General features: G+C 44.6%; 1 protein-coding gene across 1 annotated transcript; it reads right to left on the reverse strand.

Moving 5' to 3' along the window:
- Positions 1–8877, reverse strand: KNSTRN (kinetochore localized astrin/SPAG5 binding protein). The gene is made up of 9 exons (XM_013966977.2): positions 8669–8877; positions 8411–8505; positions 5268–5397; positions 4571–4615; positions 3630–3735; positions 3366–3459; positions 2276–2331; positions 1447–1521; positions 1–747 (listed from the first exon to the last, which is right to left on the reverse strand). The coding sequence occupies exons 1-9, from the start codon at positions 8875–8877 to the stop codon at positions 616–618; spliced, it is 942 nt and encodes a 313-aa protein (XP_013822431.2). The 3' UTR covers positions 1–615.

Raw genomic sequence — 15477 nt, forward strand, 5'->3', positions numbered from 1 at the left:
TGAATAATTACAGAAATATTTATTTAAAAGTAACACTGTATTAAAAAAAACAACAACACAGAAATGATTTAGATTAAAAGCTCCAAGGTGTATTGTTTCATACCGGTTATTGCAATCTATACCTTCACCCCGTTATTAAGCCATTACAGTGAGGTCACAGAGCCCAACCAGGATGGGACAGAATGTGTTCCAAGTTAGGAAAGGACCGCGTGACTCTTCAGTGATGTCTCCCATGGAGCACGTATGCTTCACTCTTTCTTCCTGCACGTCTTTTGGCTTCTCTGGCTGTGGCTGGTTTAGAGTCTCCTGATACTAACGATGTGCTGCTTTTTGATCCTAGGAGGCTGATCCAACCTTTCAGGCCTCCTCTCCTGTAGGCCCTAATTATGAACTGTGAGGTTCAGGAGAGCTGGACAATCTGAAGGCTGGGAACGAATGCTTGCTTAAGGGAGGAATTGCCATTCCAACATCAACTGTCTTTAATCCTACTGCAGAAACTGTTTTCATTCTGGGGATGGTGAGTCCTAGAAGATCACGGCCAAGAAGCAGATGTCCTAAGTAGCTGCCTCTGAGAGTCTATCCCCAAGAGAGAGCCGTGTGGCCACCTGCTTTTTATCATATTTCTAATAGCTGCTCCATGTCCTCAAGGGCTGTTGTGAAATCATTTACTTGACTGCTACATAAGGTCTGTTGTTCAAGAAACTGGGCTCTCTCTTCTTCTTTCATCTTCAACTTTACCTTTAAGGCCTGCACGGAAAGACATTAAAAAACGAAAAACCCCACAAAACTCTGACTCAGAAAAAACAATACAATAACCAGAACATTCTGTTCCATTGAGGAAGACCACTGGAATATTGACACACACTGTCTCTTTTTAGATTTATCTGTGTTGGCTTTAAGAACTGTCTTTACTACAGAATCTGCTATCTCAGCTGGAGCAATGAAATCCTCTAGGATTCCATATAGTATCCCACGGTTCATCCAAGCAATTCAAAGAAGTCGAGACCCAAGAACCTGGGTTTCCTATTACAGGTTTCCCTGAGATATCAGGTTTCCACACATAGGTTTTGCACAGGTGTCAATTCTCACCTGGGGTAATCTGGCATGTTGCACACTGTCTCGTGCCCTGCAGATGTGAACATTTCTAAGCATCTTTAGAACAAAAAATTAGTTGGAAAAAACAGTGAAATCAAAGTCTTGGAATTTAGTTAATAGTAATGCATCAATATTGGCTGCTTAGTCCTGACAAATATACCATGACAATGTAAGATGTTATTATTAGGGGAACTGAATTCTCTATTAGTTTTGCAACTTTGTCACAATCTAAAATGGTTGCAAAATAGTTTACTAAAAATGAATAAATAGATAAATAAAAGAGTCCTCCAGAGACCCTCCTATTGTGGTAAGAAATGGTAATTTTGCCTTGGGGTGATGTCTGCCTCTCACCTGTAACTCCTCCATCTGCTTTTTGGCTGTTTCGTTAAAAAGCTTCAGTTCATCTTGCAAAGTTTGTAACAGCAGCTAGGAGAAAAGCAGTAGCAAATATAGTAACAGATCTTTATTGAAAGGTAAGAACTTTTCTTCATATAAACTCTTCTCCTCACAGGAGTTGAATTAGATGACCACTAACATCCCTTGCATTCGGTCATTTACTGAGTGTCCACACACGTGCCAGGCTCCTCTGAGAAACAGAGTCCACAGGAGGGACAGAGGACTACACCTCCACATGCTCCGTGCTACACAGGCAATAAGAAAGAAAGGCAGTAGCCACCGAAGGGCTGACTAAGTTGCCTTGAGGAGAGGAGGGGGTGTCCACGCCTAGTATTTTAAGATGACAACTGATCTTCCTGGGGAAGAGATCATAGAAGATCAAAAGGCTTTAATCCCAAACAAATTACCTTCCTACCTCGGGGAAGGAACCAAAGAGAGGACAAGTTTAATTCAGGCTGGACCTTTGTAAGAAACAGTTCTTAGCAAAGGAGTAAGGGGAAAAATTTGGTAAAGCGTAGAACAGAGAAACCAGAAAGCTGTCTCCACTAGTCCACCCTACTATGGGTTTTAAAGTAGTACATTTTCAACTTAGACTCACTCTTATTTGTAAGCACAAAGTCACCCTTATGGAAAATATGCTATTTTGAGTACACATCCAACCACCCTCTTCCTGGATAACCAAAGGCTGTTTCGCGGGCTTTGCTGAGCATATGGCAGAGAACTGCTTAGATCGGCAAGGCCCCACGCTCACTGCGCCCTCACCCCCTCACACCTGCCCCCTCACCATGGAGTCCATGTGATCTGCAGTGGAGTCTTGCTGTGATGCCAGGGTCTCATTGCCTAAAACCAGTAGATACAACAGAGTCAGCCCTGACTAGGGAACTGCAACTGAAAATAAAAAGCCCTCCACAGGAGTATTCATGAGGGAAACTTCTCTGAGGGTCTGGGCCTGGACACTCTCTCCTGAGCTTTCACCTTGGCAGGGTCCCCCATGCCTGCTCTCCAGAGCTGGATTTTACTTCTCCTTCCTCTCCAGGTATGGATATGGCCAAAACTTTCTTCTCAGCTCAGCAGAAAATTTGTCCAAAAGAAATGTATAGGTTTTAGGTCTGTTTACAGTACATAAAACTATAAAATCTCTTTAGGCCTTCAACATTTTTATTGTAAAAACAATGCACACACATAGGCAATTAAAACCACGCAAAAACGTGTGTGGTGACTATAACGAATATATCCTAAAATGCACTATTTTAATGGCAGCATTCAAAATCAGTACTCTAATTCAAAGAAGCCGGGGCTCCTTCCCTGGGCATCCTCAAGTTCCTCAACTCAGGCTCTCTGACAGTCTCTGGGTAATCCCTTCCGCTGTTTCCTCTGTTACAGACTGCCCAGAATCCCAGGGACGGGGGAGCCTGATGGGGTCGCACAGAGTCGAGCAGCAGCAGCAGCCCTCTAGGGACAGGGTAAGAACAAGAATCACATCATGACTCAGATTACTAGCCAGCTTCAGAACCTTTTCAACAGTATCCTCTCTCTCTCTCCACCCATGAAGATTCCTTGTGTGCCATATCCCTCGAAAGAAAAAAGATATTTCTGATCTATTTGCAAGATCATACCTGTCAGCATCAAAAGAATGGCATAAAGTGTTCAGGTAAGAAAGAGATAACCCTCTCTCCACAACACCGGAAACACTTTTGGGCAGGAAGAGTCAACACCACCCAAGACTAGAGAGGCGCTCCCTGAAATCTTCGGGGCTTTACTAGGCAACCCCTGCCCTGCCCAGGTTGGCTGACACCATGCTGAACTCCTGCCACACAGCCCAGAACCACTCAGGAAAGGGCACAGGCACTGACTCCTCTGAAGGCAGTTCCTACCTGGGTTGAGGCCTTTGCTTTCTAAAATTGCCAAACAGTTGTCCTGAAACTTCTCCAGCAGCTCTACTTTTTGAGTCAGGTCCTTCAGCTCTCCCTGTTGGGGTGAACATGCAGACAGGGCAGGCCCATCCCATTCCTTGGAAACTGCCACAGCACAAGCCCAGTGGCTTTTCTGGCTGCCCTCAGGACCACCTGCTGTGGTCCCTCAGGAGTCCACGTGCTTCACCAGGGCAACTGATGGCAGAGGTCTGGTGGGTCTCTTACCTGAGTTTCAATCAATTTCTGGTGCAACTGCTTGTTGACAGCCTCTAAGAGCTGGTTCTTATCCTTGAGCTCTTCTTCTGATTTCTGTTTACTCAATGGTTTGTAGCTGTAATGACAACTGTACTTAGATAAAGAGGTGGAGGGGTTAAGAGTATGGGCTATGGAGTTACACAAATAGGCTGGTTCAAATCCTGGCCTCATCACATAGTGGAATACGACCTTCAGGGAGCTCTGTAGCCTCTCAGGTTGTTTCCTCATTTGTAGAATTAATACCCTCACCTCATATTATTATCGTTGTGAAGGATAAAGGAGAATATACATGCAAATTGTGACAGAGCTACTGACCCATAGTAAACTTTAGTCAGTAATCGCCATTATCATCATCAATACTGAATCTTTTTAAAGTTCTCTGAGTCTGTCTTAATAGTATTTTGTCTTTAGAACTTTTAAGACATGCTCAATAATAGATGTGGAATTACAACCTATTTCTACAAACTTTCCAGCTTATATTATTTCTGCCTTTGGGACTGAAATGGCCAAGCAAGCCTCAAGCATAGAAAGATGCAGTTTTCTCCAAGATTTTACCACCAGCAGAACACTCATTTTGAAATCACTAACACATGCAGCTTCTCCCATCCTGAGGCTTCCTGCCCTTGTTAAAGGGCTATCACTGGGTTTAAGCAGTGGTCCTGGCGTGGAGCCCCCAAACTCCTGTCTGTTGCTCAAGACTGTCATATCACTGACTCTTGCCCTGACATTGGGTCTTAGGCCTGGCTGTGTCTCACCCCTGAAAATTCCATTCCAATTTCTGAGGTGGCACCAGACTCCAACATGGTAAAACAAGTCCCATGAGTGATTCTGAGGTACAACCAGAGCCCTACTCTGTATTAAGCCCCACTATCCTAAAGTGGTGGCCAAGTTTTCTTTACCCTGCTGCTCACCTCTTCCTGAGGTTCCTCCTGGAGGTGTCTGTAGCCTTCAGCTGCCTAGAGAAGCAAAAACAAATCAGGATGTTAACTAGCCTTACTGTGGTGATCATTTCACAATATACACAAATATCAAATCACTATGTTGTATACTTGAAACTAACACAATGTTATATGTCAACTATATGTCAATTGCACCACACACTTTTGTTTCTGCCCAGACTATTGAAAAAGGCTTATGAATAGGGAATGGGCTCCCTTCCTGACCGGTTTGACAGCCTGAGAGACCTGCTCCTGCTCAGAATGGTGTGGCTACCTCAGGTCAATCTGACTCAGTGGGAGCTGAGCACTTCGGGAAAGATACACACACTACGCCAGGCTGGCCTGTGCTCACACTAGCAACTCAGGCTCCCAACTAGCACCCACCTGCCACGACTGCCACTTAGGGCTGGGGTTTGGCTGCAGTGCTACTATTTGCACATGCAAAGCAAATGCTGAGAGAGGAAGAAAGTACCTATTATAACCCTGGCTGCACCTCTTCTGAGCTATCAATACCGAGGGTTCTGAAAAACAGCTCAGCAATGCTGAGATGCTCTGGGCCACTGACTACAGGCCAATCCATCAGACACCTTGTGCTCTGCAAAACCCTAATTCTTGGTACTGAGCAATTTCTAACAGGAAGTTCTATTTGGATACTGATGTTCTGACTCACCCATTCTCTCGTCGCGGTTTGATGATTTTTGTAACATCAGTCTCCGAAGCTCCTGAATGAGGTCTGGAAACATCAACTTCTTTGGACTTAACAGGTAACTGGCTCTTAAAAGTGGCTCGAGTTTGTGCATCTGCAAAGGAAAACAAGCGGGTGAAACCTCACATATCATGACCAACAGCTGCCAATTCTATAAATCCTGAAGAATAAGACTTGTAGACCAATTGGGAATAGAAACCAAAATTCTTTAAATGTGACAGTGCAGTGTGTTTGAGGGTGGCCAGAAGCTTGACGATATAGCAAACCGAATGGCCAGAGGGTGGAGATTCATATAAGCAAACATCACAAGAGGCAGTGTGGCTGCCAGCAAGGCAAAACACAGCTGAACCCTGCCTCATACAGCAATTCAATGGAACTATCTCATTCTGCTCTTAAGCACTTTGCCTGCTCCCCTAAGCTACATGCAAGCTGTTTCAAGCTTCAGCTGTTGCTTAGTTGTTTTGACCAGACTGGCTCACTAACTAGTTCTCTAAGACAGTGGTCCCCAAACTTTTTGGCACCAGGGACCAGTTTCCTGGAAGACAATTTTTCCTCAGACCAGGGGTGGGGTGGGGACGGTTTCAGAATGCTTCAAGTACATTAATTACATTTATCATGCACTCTATTTCTATGATTATTACATCAGCTCCACCTCAGATCATCAGGCATTAGATTCCGGAGGCTGGGGCCTCCTGCTTTGCAGATGTCTTTGTACCTCAGCATCTAGGAGAGTATCTGGCATATTAGCAAAAATTCAAAACCTGCTTACTGCCTAAATGGAACATGTCAGTTTCAAAGACCATCTCTAAAGTAGCTCCTTTCGTCGTCTTCCCTCTTCCATGCTGGCCTTTACCATCATCCATTTTTGTTTATCCATCTTTAAGTTTAGAGTTTCATATTAGGTTCCTTATTTGGCATTCTGTTCTGATCCTGGTAGGCTATTGCCAGATAACCACAGAAATGGCCCTGACATGACACTCTTCTTCCCTAGAAGAGAGCATCTGCCCCCTAACCCTTATGCCGCCCTCCGCCACACACCTCTTTCTACCACTTCCACTCCATCGCAAATCCAAGTAACTTGTTCTGGAGTTAAGTACTCACCCTACCCCATCTAATACACACAAAGGATTCTTCTACTTTATACCAACTTTCATTTTGTTCATTGTAAAATGGCTCCTTTAAAAACCTGGGCCCATACTCTGGTTTCTGAGATTTTATATGCCCCGAGGCAACTAGCCTATGTGCCACAATCACTGAGCCCACCTAGAGCCTGTGCTCTGCAACAGGAAGAGCCACCACAGTAAGAATCTCCCGCTCTCCAAAACTATAGAAAGACTGCGCAACCAAAAATAGTTTTAATAACCTTGACCTATGTTAAGTTGAAGAAATCAACGATTAAATCAAGATGAAGAAATGAGATACAAAGTACTGAATTGCAGGCATTAGGAAACTTTGTGTTTGATAAAGATTTATTTTGATGACTTTAGCTGCACAACAGTTTGGAATAAATATGATTTCTCAGGCTAACAAATTATTTCATTTATAGGTACACTCAGTGGGCACTTACATCCTATTTTCACATGAAGCAAGTATTAAAAGGGTTCTTTCTGAGATCTGTCAGAAAAGGTAACCTTGGGTGAATGAATTTACCTTCTCCTCTCTCAGGTATTAATAAGTCATACACGATAAGAAATATCTCATGTAAAAAGGTATCAACAGCAAACGGATCAAAATTAACACTCTTCATTGACTGGGATTGGTTCCAATAACCCATATTTGTTAGAACCTAAGGATGGTATTGTAGGAAAAATTTAGCAGGGTTTAACAAAGACTATCTTCTTAAAATGAGAGATGCTAAGGAGGGAACCGGATGGCTAGTGCTAAGGATGGAAAGACTAATTTTTCACTGTATATCGTTTCCAAACTTTGGAATTTTTTTTTTTAACATGTGTATATGTTATCTGTTAAAAAAAACTAAAAACCAACCATCAAAAAACATCAAAAAACCTGGGAGGCAGCCTAAAAATTTTTAAATATTGAGGTTACATATGATTGTAAAGCTGTGACTGGGAAAGAAGCAAAGAGATGAAAACTTCCAGTTTGGGTGGGGAGATGCCAGTCACTCCCCACTGAACTAAAGATGCCGCTTTCTAAGAGAAAGGCAGTGTACGACTGACTCCAGTTCCTCCATCAACTCCTAAGCCCTGCTGATGACAGGATTGCCATTCAGGTGTCCTGAAGCAATATAAGACAAACATAATCCTGTAAGCCCTTTGGAGAAAAGCCTATTTACTTCATAGATCAATCCTACTAGCCTCATCAATCAGTTGCATGGAGTCACCTGGGAAAGGATCTTAAATAGCTGCTTCAAAACCTTCCACCGCCACCCAGTTCTCATGTTTGAAACCAATTCCCTGCTATAATCTCTAGATTAGGCAGCTGACAGTTGCAGAATTCAGGAGATAATTTCAACTCCAAGCTGAGTCACACAAAGCAAAATGGCAAAGCAATCAAACATTGCTTTTAATCATGCCTCCTCTCCCAAAGTTCTGGAGCATTAGTTAGGCCTGATCCCTCTCTCTCTCACTTTACTCAACAAATGTTTGCTGAGAATGTACTATATAAAGGACACTGTGCAGTTACAAATGGGAACCAGACACGGTGTGAACCCTAGTGTTTCTCCCTAACTATCCTGCTTTTTAAATGACTCTCTTCTCTCCTCCCTGACAACAAACCCAGTCCCTCAGTACACCCCAAGTCTGGAAATAAAACAGATACGTATAAAAGGGATCCCTAGCTTACTGCAAATAATATTGTAGAATAGTCAGCAACTTGAGTCTAATTGGTGAATGCAGCAGAGTTCGGTTTGAAGAAGCAGGGGGGTAGGGCAAGTCCAAATTTCTACCTTACTGCCCTTCCCCCAACTCCTATTATAAACTAGACAGCCCGGTTCTAGGGAAGTTAGTAAGCTGTCAAAGCCGGTAGAATGCCCTTCCTTGCCGGTGCCACCCATCCCCAACAACAGATCTGACGCCTCCAGACTCCTGGCCCGACCACCCCAGGGCCGGTTCGCAGTGCCAGGGGGTAAGGGCCCCGTGGACACCCACCTGCGGGCAGGCCGCTGCTCAGCACACAGGAGGGCTGCAGGGTGTACACTGTCTTAATCACGCTGGTCATCGTAACGAGGCGGCACGGCTGGGGCCTAGAAATTACAAGGTGAATGGTTACCCAGGGCTGGGCCAAGGAGACCAAGCAGGCGGAGGCCCCAGGAGAGCGCGACTCAGGAGAGCGAAAATCCTCCATTCCCAGCCCATCCCATCGACTTCCCACATCCAGCACAGTTTCCTGCCCCAGGAGAGCCGAACCCAGGTGCCTGCTGCTCTTGCCCGCACGCCTCGTCGCTCTGGTTCAAAAGATGCTCGGCAGTAACTGCCGTACCACGGACCGCGTCTGCCGCCAGGGTTTCAAAGGGAAACTTCCGGCGACCGGGCGGAAGGGGGTGTGGGGCGCTCTCTGTAGGAGGCCATGTTGTACGGCAGTCACTGGCGTGGGCGACGCCTTCGGCGGCTGCCATGCTGTACGGAAGATCTGAGTCCATGCCGCAGTTTGCGCTTCCTGGCGCTGGGTATAGGAGTCCCCAGGTCTGGGCGGGGGAAGAGAAGTGATGCACTTTGCAGTCTTTAATGGAGCTATGAGCCACTGGTGTCATATGCTGGCCTTGGGACGGAAACGCAGTCACGTGTAGGGTCCTTGTCACAATCCTTCTCTTTATTTGGTCTGTGATTGTTAGGGATGGTGCATGATGCCAGAAAGCCAGGAGCAGAGAGGAATTGGTAGGGAAAAAAACTACACGGTGGAGAGTGGCAGGTGAGATTTGGAGAGGGCTTGTGAGCTGAAATACCTGAGACACCTATCCTCAGTCCTAACTTTTAAAACACTTATCCAGAATTTAAGCCGAGATTCAAAGCTACTCCTAGCCAACGGGGCAGAGTTCTCTAACATGTAGCGCGCTAATTCATTTAATTCAACAAATATCCATTGAGCACCTGCTTTGTGTCAGACAATGGGCAGGTGGGATGAGGACAACAAATATCAAGACTCACTTGGGCTGTGCCCTCCTGGAGTTGACAACCCAGTGACCAGCAAATAATCATACAAACCAGTCAATTATATCTCAATTAAACTGGAAAAAAAACCAAAATATGTATTTATCTACTATAGTAAAACTATTAGGGGAGAGTACAACATGCTATGAGAGAAAAGCAGGGAAACCTAGTTTAAATTGCCGAGTCAGGGAAGATATCTTAAGTGATGTTTGACTAAAAGGGGGAATAGGAGTTAACCTGATGAGGAATCCATAATCGTAAGAATGGGCTTTTCTTCAGTTCAGTTCAGTCACTCATTCATGTCTGACTCTTTGTGACCCCATGGACTGCAGCACACCAGGCCTCCCTGTCCATCACCAACTCCCGGAACTTGCTCAAACTCATGTCCATCAAGTCGGTGACGCCCTCCAACCATCTCATCCTCTGTCGTCCCCTTCTCCTCCTGCCTTCAATATTTCCCAGCATCAGGGTCTTTTCAAATGAGTCAGTTCTTTGCATCAGGTGGCCAAAGTATTGGACTTTCGGCTTCAACATCAGCCCTTCCAATGAATACTCAGGACTGATTTCCTTTAGATTGACTGGTTTGATCTCCTTGCTGTCTAAGGGATTCTCAAGAGTCTTCTCCAACACCATCGTTCAAAAGCATCAATTCTTGGGCGCTCAGTTTTCTTTATAGTCCAACTCTGACATCCATACATGACTACTGGCAAAACCATAGCCTTGGCTAGACGGACCTTTGTTGGCAAAGTAATGTCTCTGCTTTTTAATATGCTGTCTAGGTTGGTCATAGCTTTTCTTCCAAGGAACAAGCATCTTTTAATTTCATGGCTTCAGTCACCATATGCAGTGATTTTGGAGCTCCCCAAAATAAAGTCTGTCACTGTTTCCATTGTTTCCCCATCTATTTGCCATGAAGTGATGGGACTGTCTCAGAAAGCTGAGCGCCGAAGAATTGCGCTTTTGAAATGTGGTGTTGGAGACTCTTGAGAGCCCCTTGGACTGCAAGGAGATCCAATCAGTTCATCCTAAAGGAAATCAGTCCTGAATACTTATTGGAAGGACTGATGCTGAAGCGGAAACTCCAATACTTTGGCCACCTGAGGCGAAGAACTAACTCATTAGAAAAGACCCTGATGCTGGGAAATATTGAAGGCGGGAGGAGAAGGGGACGACAGAGGATGAGACGGTTGAATGGCATCACCGATTTGATGGACATGAGTTTCAGTAAACTCTGGGAGTTGGTGATGGACAGGTGTCAGGACCAGCTCAACAACGAACCGACCTGAGGGAGCAGTACAGCAGAAGAATAAGGAAAAATAAGACTCAGAAATAAAGTGGGGATCAGGGGACCCTTACCCTACTGCTCTCCACCCGGGTGCCCTTTCCCAGTAAAATCTCTTGCTTTGTCAGCAGATGTGTCTCCTTGGACAATTCATTTCCGAGTGTTAGACAAGAGCCCAGTTTCGGGCCGTGGAAGGGGTCTGCCTTCCTGCAACAAATGGCAACTCTGGCGGGGACTCTTCTTCACTGAGACTGACGTCCTGACCACTCGGGGTATTCAGGGGCCAGCTTGCCTGCCAATGGAGCAGACCCAGCGGCTGCAACTGGGTCCCTTTTGTCCCTGGTCTCCTCCTGACGCGGACAACTGGCCAGAGTGCCCCGACCCGTAAGGAACAAGAGACTTTATTGACCTCTCTCCCTTTCCCTCTCTCTTTCCTCTCCTTAACCCTTCCTATCCTTCCCCGTTTTTCTAGTCCCCTGGTCCTGGACATAGGAATCTGGTCGAAGGGCCCTCAGCCTGAGCTGATGATTGGAGACTGATCACCTCCTCTTGGCAAAGAACTCGAATTCTGTTTCTGGTCTGGTCTGATTTCTGGTAAGGCTGAGTTCCAGTCCTCCCTTCTCTGGAGGCCCAGGGAAAAGTCCCATAACGCCTGGGTATCTGTAGGTGGCAGGAGACGTCTGTAAGTCCACCCCTTTCATCCCCCTCTCCTGCCTCCTCCCCCTTCTTCTTTCAACCTGGCTTCCTTTCCTCCCTTGAAATCTTTGATGTTAGTACTTAGATCTGAAGTTCTGTGTCTATATAGGAGGTTTTCTGAGAGACTGTATTCTTGTATTTAAGGGCTTCCCTGGTGGCACAGAGGTTAAAGCGTCAGCCTGCAATGTGGGAGACCTGGGTTCGACCCCTGGGTCGGGAAGATCCCCTGGAGAAGGAAATGGCACTCCAGTATTCTTGCCTGGAGAATCCCATGGACAGAGGAGCTTGGTGGGCTACAGTCCACAGGTTGCAAAGAGTTGGACACAACTGAGAGACTTCAGTTTCACTTTCAACAGTTTTAAGCCAACTTTTTCGCTCTCCTCTTCACTTTCATCAAGAGGCTCTTTAGTTCTAACTCACTTTCTACCATAAGGGTGGTGTCATCTGCATATATGAAATTATTGATATTTCTCCCTGCAATCTTGATTCCAGCTTGTGCTTCATCCAGCCTGGCGTTTCGCATGATGTAGTCTGTATATAAGTAAATAAGTAGAGTGACAATATATGGCCTTTGCGTACTCCTTTCCCAATTTGGAACCAGTCTGTTGTTCCATGTCCAATTCTTTTTATTTTTTAAAATATATTTTTATGTATTTATTTATTTTTTTCCATGTCCAATTCTAACTGTTGCTTCTTGACCTGTGAAGAGCTTAAGCTACCCCATCTTGTAAAAGAACTCCATTTTGCAAAGGTTCCGGGCAAACAGACTTAGACTTTGGATATTACCTAACCTTGCCCCACTGCTCACGAGCCAATGGGCCCTTAGGTTAAACCTCCTGACTTTAAGTTCAAGAATTTGTGATTTACCTTGGAAGTAATGATTTACCACGGAAGTAAAAAAACCAATCAGAAATCCACACACAACCCTGTAGAAGAGGGTAACCAATCAATAGTCCTTCAGCCTGAACACCCCCTTTGTTACCCTTTCACCTGAATATTCCCTATGTAAGCAGTGTAACCCAAAACTCAGGACTCCTCTCCTTAGCCGCTGCATCGGTAATGGTGGGAGCCCCAGCACAAGCTTGGTAATAAAAACTCTCTTGCTTTTGCATCGGCTCCCTAGTGGTCATTGGGAGATTTCGTGACTTGGGCATAACACCTGCATACAGATTTCTCAGGAGGCAGGTAAGATGGTCTGGTATTCCCATGTCTTGAAGAATTTTCCACAGCTTATTGTGATCCACATAGTCAAAGGCTTTGGCATAATCAATAAAGCAGGAGTAGACGTTTTTCTGGAACTTTCTTACTTTTTCTGTGATCCAACAGATGTTGGCAATTTGATCTCTGGTTCCTCTGCCTTTTCTAAATCCAGCTTGAACATCTGGAAGTTCTCAGTTCCCATACTATTGAAGCCTGGCTTGGAGAATTTTGAACACTACTTTGCTAGCATGTGAGATGAGTGCAATCGTGTGGTAGTTTGAGCATTCTTTGGCATTGCCTTTCTTTGGGATTGGAATGAAAACTGATCTTTTCCAGTCCTGTGGCCACTACTGAGTTTTCCAAATTTGCTGGCATATTGAGTGCAGCATTTCACAACATCATCTTTTAGGATTTGAAATAGCTCACCTGGAATTCCATCACCTCTACTAGCTTTGTTCATAGTGATGCTTCCTAAGGCCCACTTTACTTCACATTCCAGGATGTCTGGCTCTAGGTAAGTGATCACACCATTGTGATTATCTGGGTCATGAAGATCTTTTTTGTATAGTTCTTCTTGCCACCTCTTCTTAATATCTTCTGCTTCTGTTAGGGCCATACCATTTCTGTCCTTTATTGTGCCCATATTTGCACGGAATGTTCCCTTTGTATCTCTAATTTTCTTGAAGAGATCTCTAGTCTTTCCCATTCTATTGTTTTCCTCTATTTCTTTGTATTGATCATTGAGGAAGGCTTTCTTATCTCTCCTTGCTATTCTTTGGAACTCTGCATTCAAATGGGTATATCTTTCCTTTGCCTTTAACTTCTCTTCTTTTCTCAGATATTTGTTAAGTCCTCCTCAGAAAACCATTTTGCCTTTTTACATTTATTTTTCTTGGGGATAAAGCTGGAGAGACAGGAAATCAAATGAAAATCAAAGTCTTTGTAGACCAAAAGTAGAGAGATTTCTTAAGACTAATTAGAAGTCATTGAAATATTAGAGGAGAGTGTCATTCAATATATAAATATTATTTTGGCACACTGTGTGGCTTGTGGGATCTTAGTTCCCCAACCAGGGGTCAAACCTGAGCTGCTGGCAGTAGGAGCCCAGAGTCCTAACCACTGGACTGCCAGGGAATCCCCCAATTTATATTTTAAAATATAATACTTTAAATATATTTATATTTTTTAAAGTTTCCTCTGGTTACTCCATGGACAATGGATTGAAGGGGAGCAAGAGAGGAATCGGAGAGACAGTTGGGAGGCTACTCTAATCATTCAAGTGAGAGATTATGGTGGCTTGGATGGCGAGAGGCAGACATATTTAAGACCATTTTTGGAGGCAGAATCTCAAGACTCAGTGCTAGATTGCATGCGGAAGAAGGAGGGCTGAGGGGTAGAGAGATCTTAAGGATGACTCCCAGGCTTGAATAATCTTGTGGGTAGAGTTGAGAGAGTTAATTCTTAGGTAGGTTGATAAAGAGTCCAAGGTCCTTAAGGAAGAAGGGGTCTGGGGCCCTCAAGGAGGAGAAAGGGGTCCAGGGCTCTGGAGGAGGAGAAAGGCACAAACTTTTTTTTTTCTTCATTGCTTTGTCTTAGTCACATAATACATTTTTTTCTTGAACTCTGAGTTGTTATGACAACAATCTTTAAGGCTAACTTTCTTGAAGCTCAGAGCTAATGATTATTAGCTTATGATTAAAGTTAGTGGTTATTAGCTTCCTTGATAACTCAGTCGGTAAAGAATTTGCCTGCAGTGCAAGAGACCCCAGTTTGATTCCTGGGTCAGGAAGATCCACTGGAGAAGGAATAGGCTAGCCACTCCAGTATTCTTGGGCTTCCCTTGTGGTTCAGCTGGTAAGGAATCCACCCGCAATGCTGGAGACCTGGGTTCTGTCAACTACAAACTGGCACTTAGCAAGAGCATTACCAATGACTAAACAACAAAGGCATTTGCCATCTGCCTCTATGGAGAGTGAACCCCATGCTGCTGTAGCTGTGGACCTTCAAAAACCCCTGAGGGAATTCAGGGTGGAGTGAGGCACTCTGTGCTCCAGGGAATCTGCTGGGACAGGTCTTTAGAAAGTTGGATGTTTTTAGGAACAGATTTTATGATCTCAATCCTCAATCTCCTCCTATCTAGAAATGCACTAAATCCCTTCATGGTGACATCAGATCCTCATGAATAACAAAAAACCTTTTGTAAAAATGGTATTGAACTCCTCCTTCACCAAAACCTTATATATTGACCTTTCCCCTCTGCCACTTTGGAGCAGTCTCTCAGAGCTATCTGAGATGCTGCCTCCTGGGCTGCAGTCCTCATTTTGCCCCAAGTACAACTTAACTTGCAACTCTCAAGTTGTATATCTTTTTTCAGTCGACAGTTTGATCCCTGGGTTGGAAAGATCCCCTGGAGAAGTGAAAGTGAAGTCGCACAGTCGTGTCCAACTCTTTGCGACCCCATGGACTTTAGCTTACCAGGCTCCTCTGTCTGTGGGATTTTCCAGGCAAGAATACTGGAGTGGGTTGCCATTTCCTTCTTCAGGAGATCTTCCTGACCCAGGGATTGAACCCAGGTCTCCTGCGTTGTAGGCAGATGCTTTACCATCTGAGCCACCAGGGAAGTCAGAGAAGGGAAAGGCTACCTATTTCAGTATTCTGGCCTGGAGAATTCCATGGAATGTATAGTCCATGGGGTTGCAAAGAGTTGGACAGGACTGAACTACTCTCACCGTCATTTCAGTGATTAAATAACAAAACAACTCATCCTGTTCAAAGGTATGTTTTCCCTTAAGCTCTGTACTAATGATTATATGATTTAGAAAAGACAGAGGAACCAGAGATCAAATTGCCAACATCCACTGGATCATCGAAAAAGCAACAGAGTTCCAGA

Source organism: Capra hircus, chromosome 10, assembly GCF_001704415.2.
Source record: "Capra hircus breed San Clemente chromosome 10, ASM170441v1, whole genome shotgun sequence".
Lineage (NCBI taxonomy): Eukaryota > Metazoa > Chordata > Mammalia > Artiodactyla > Bovidae > Capra > Capra hircus.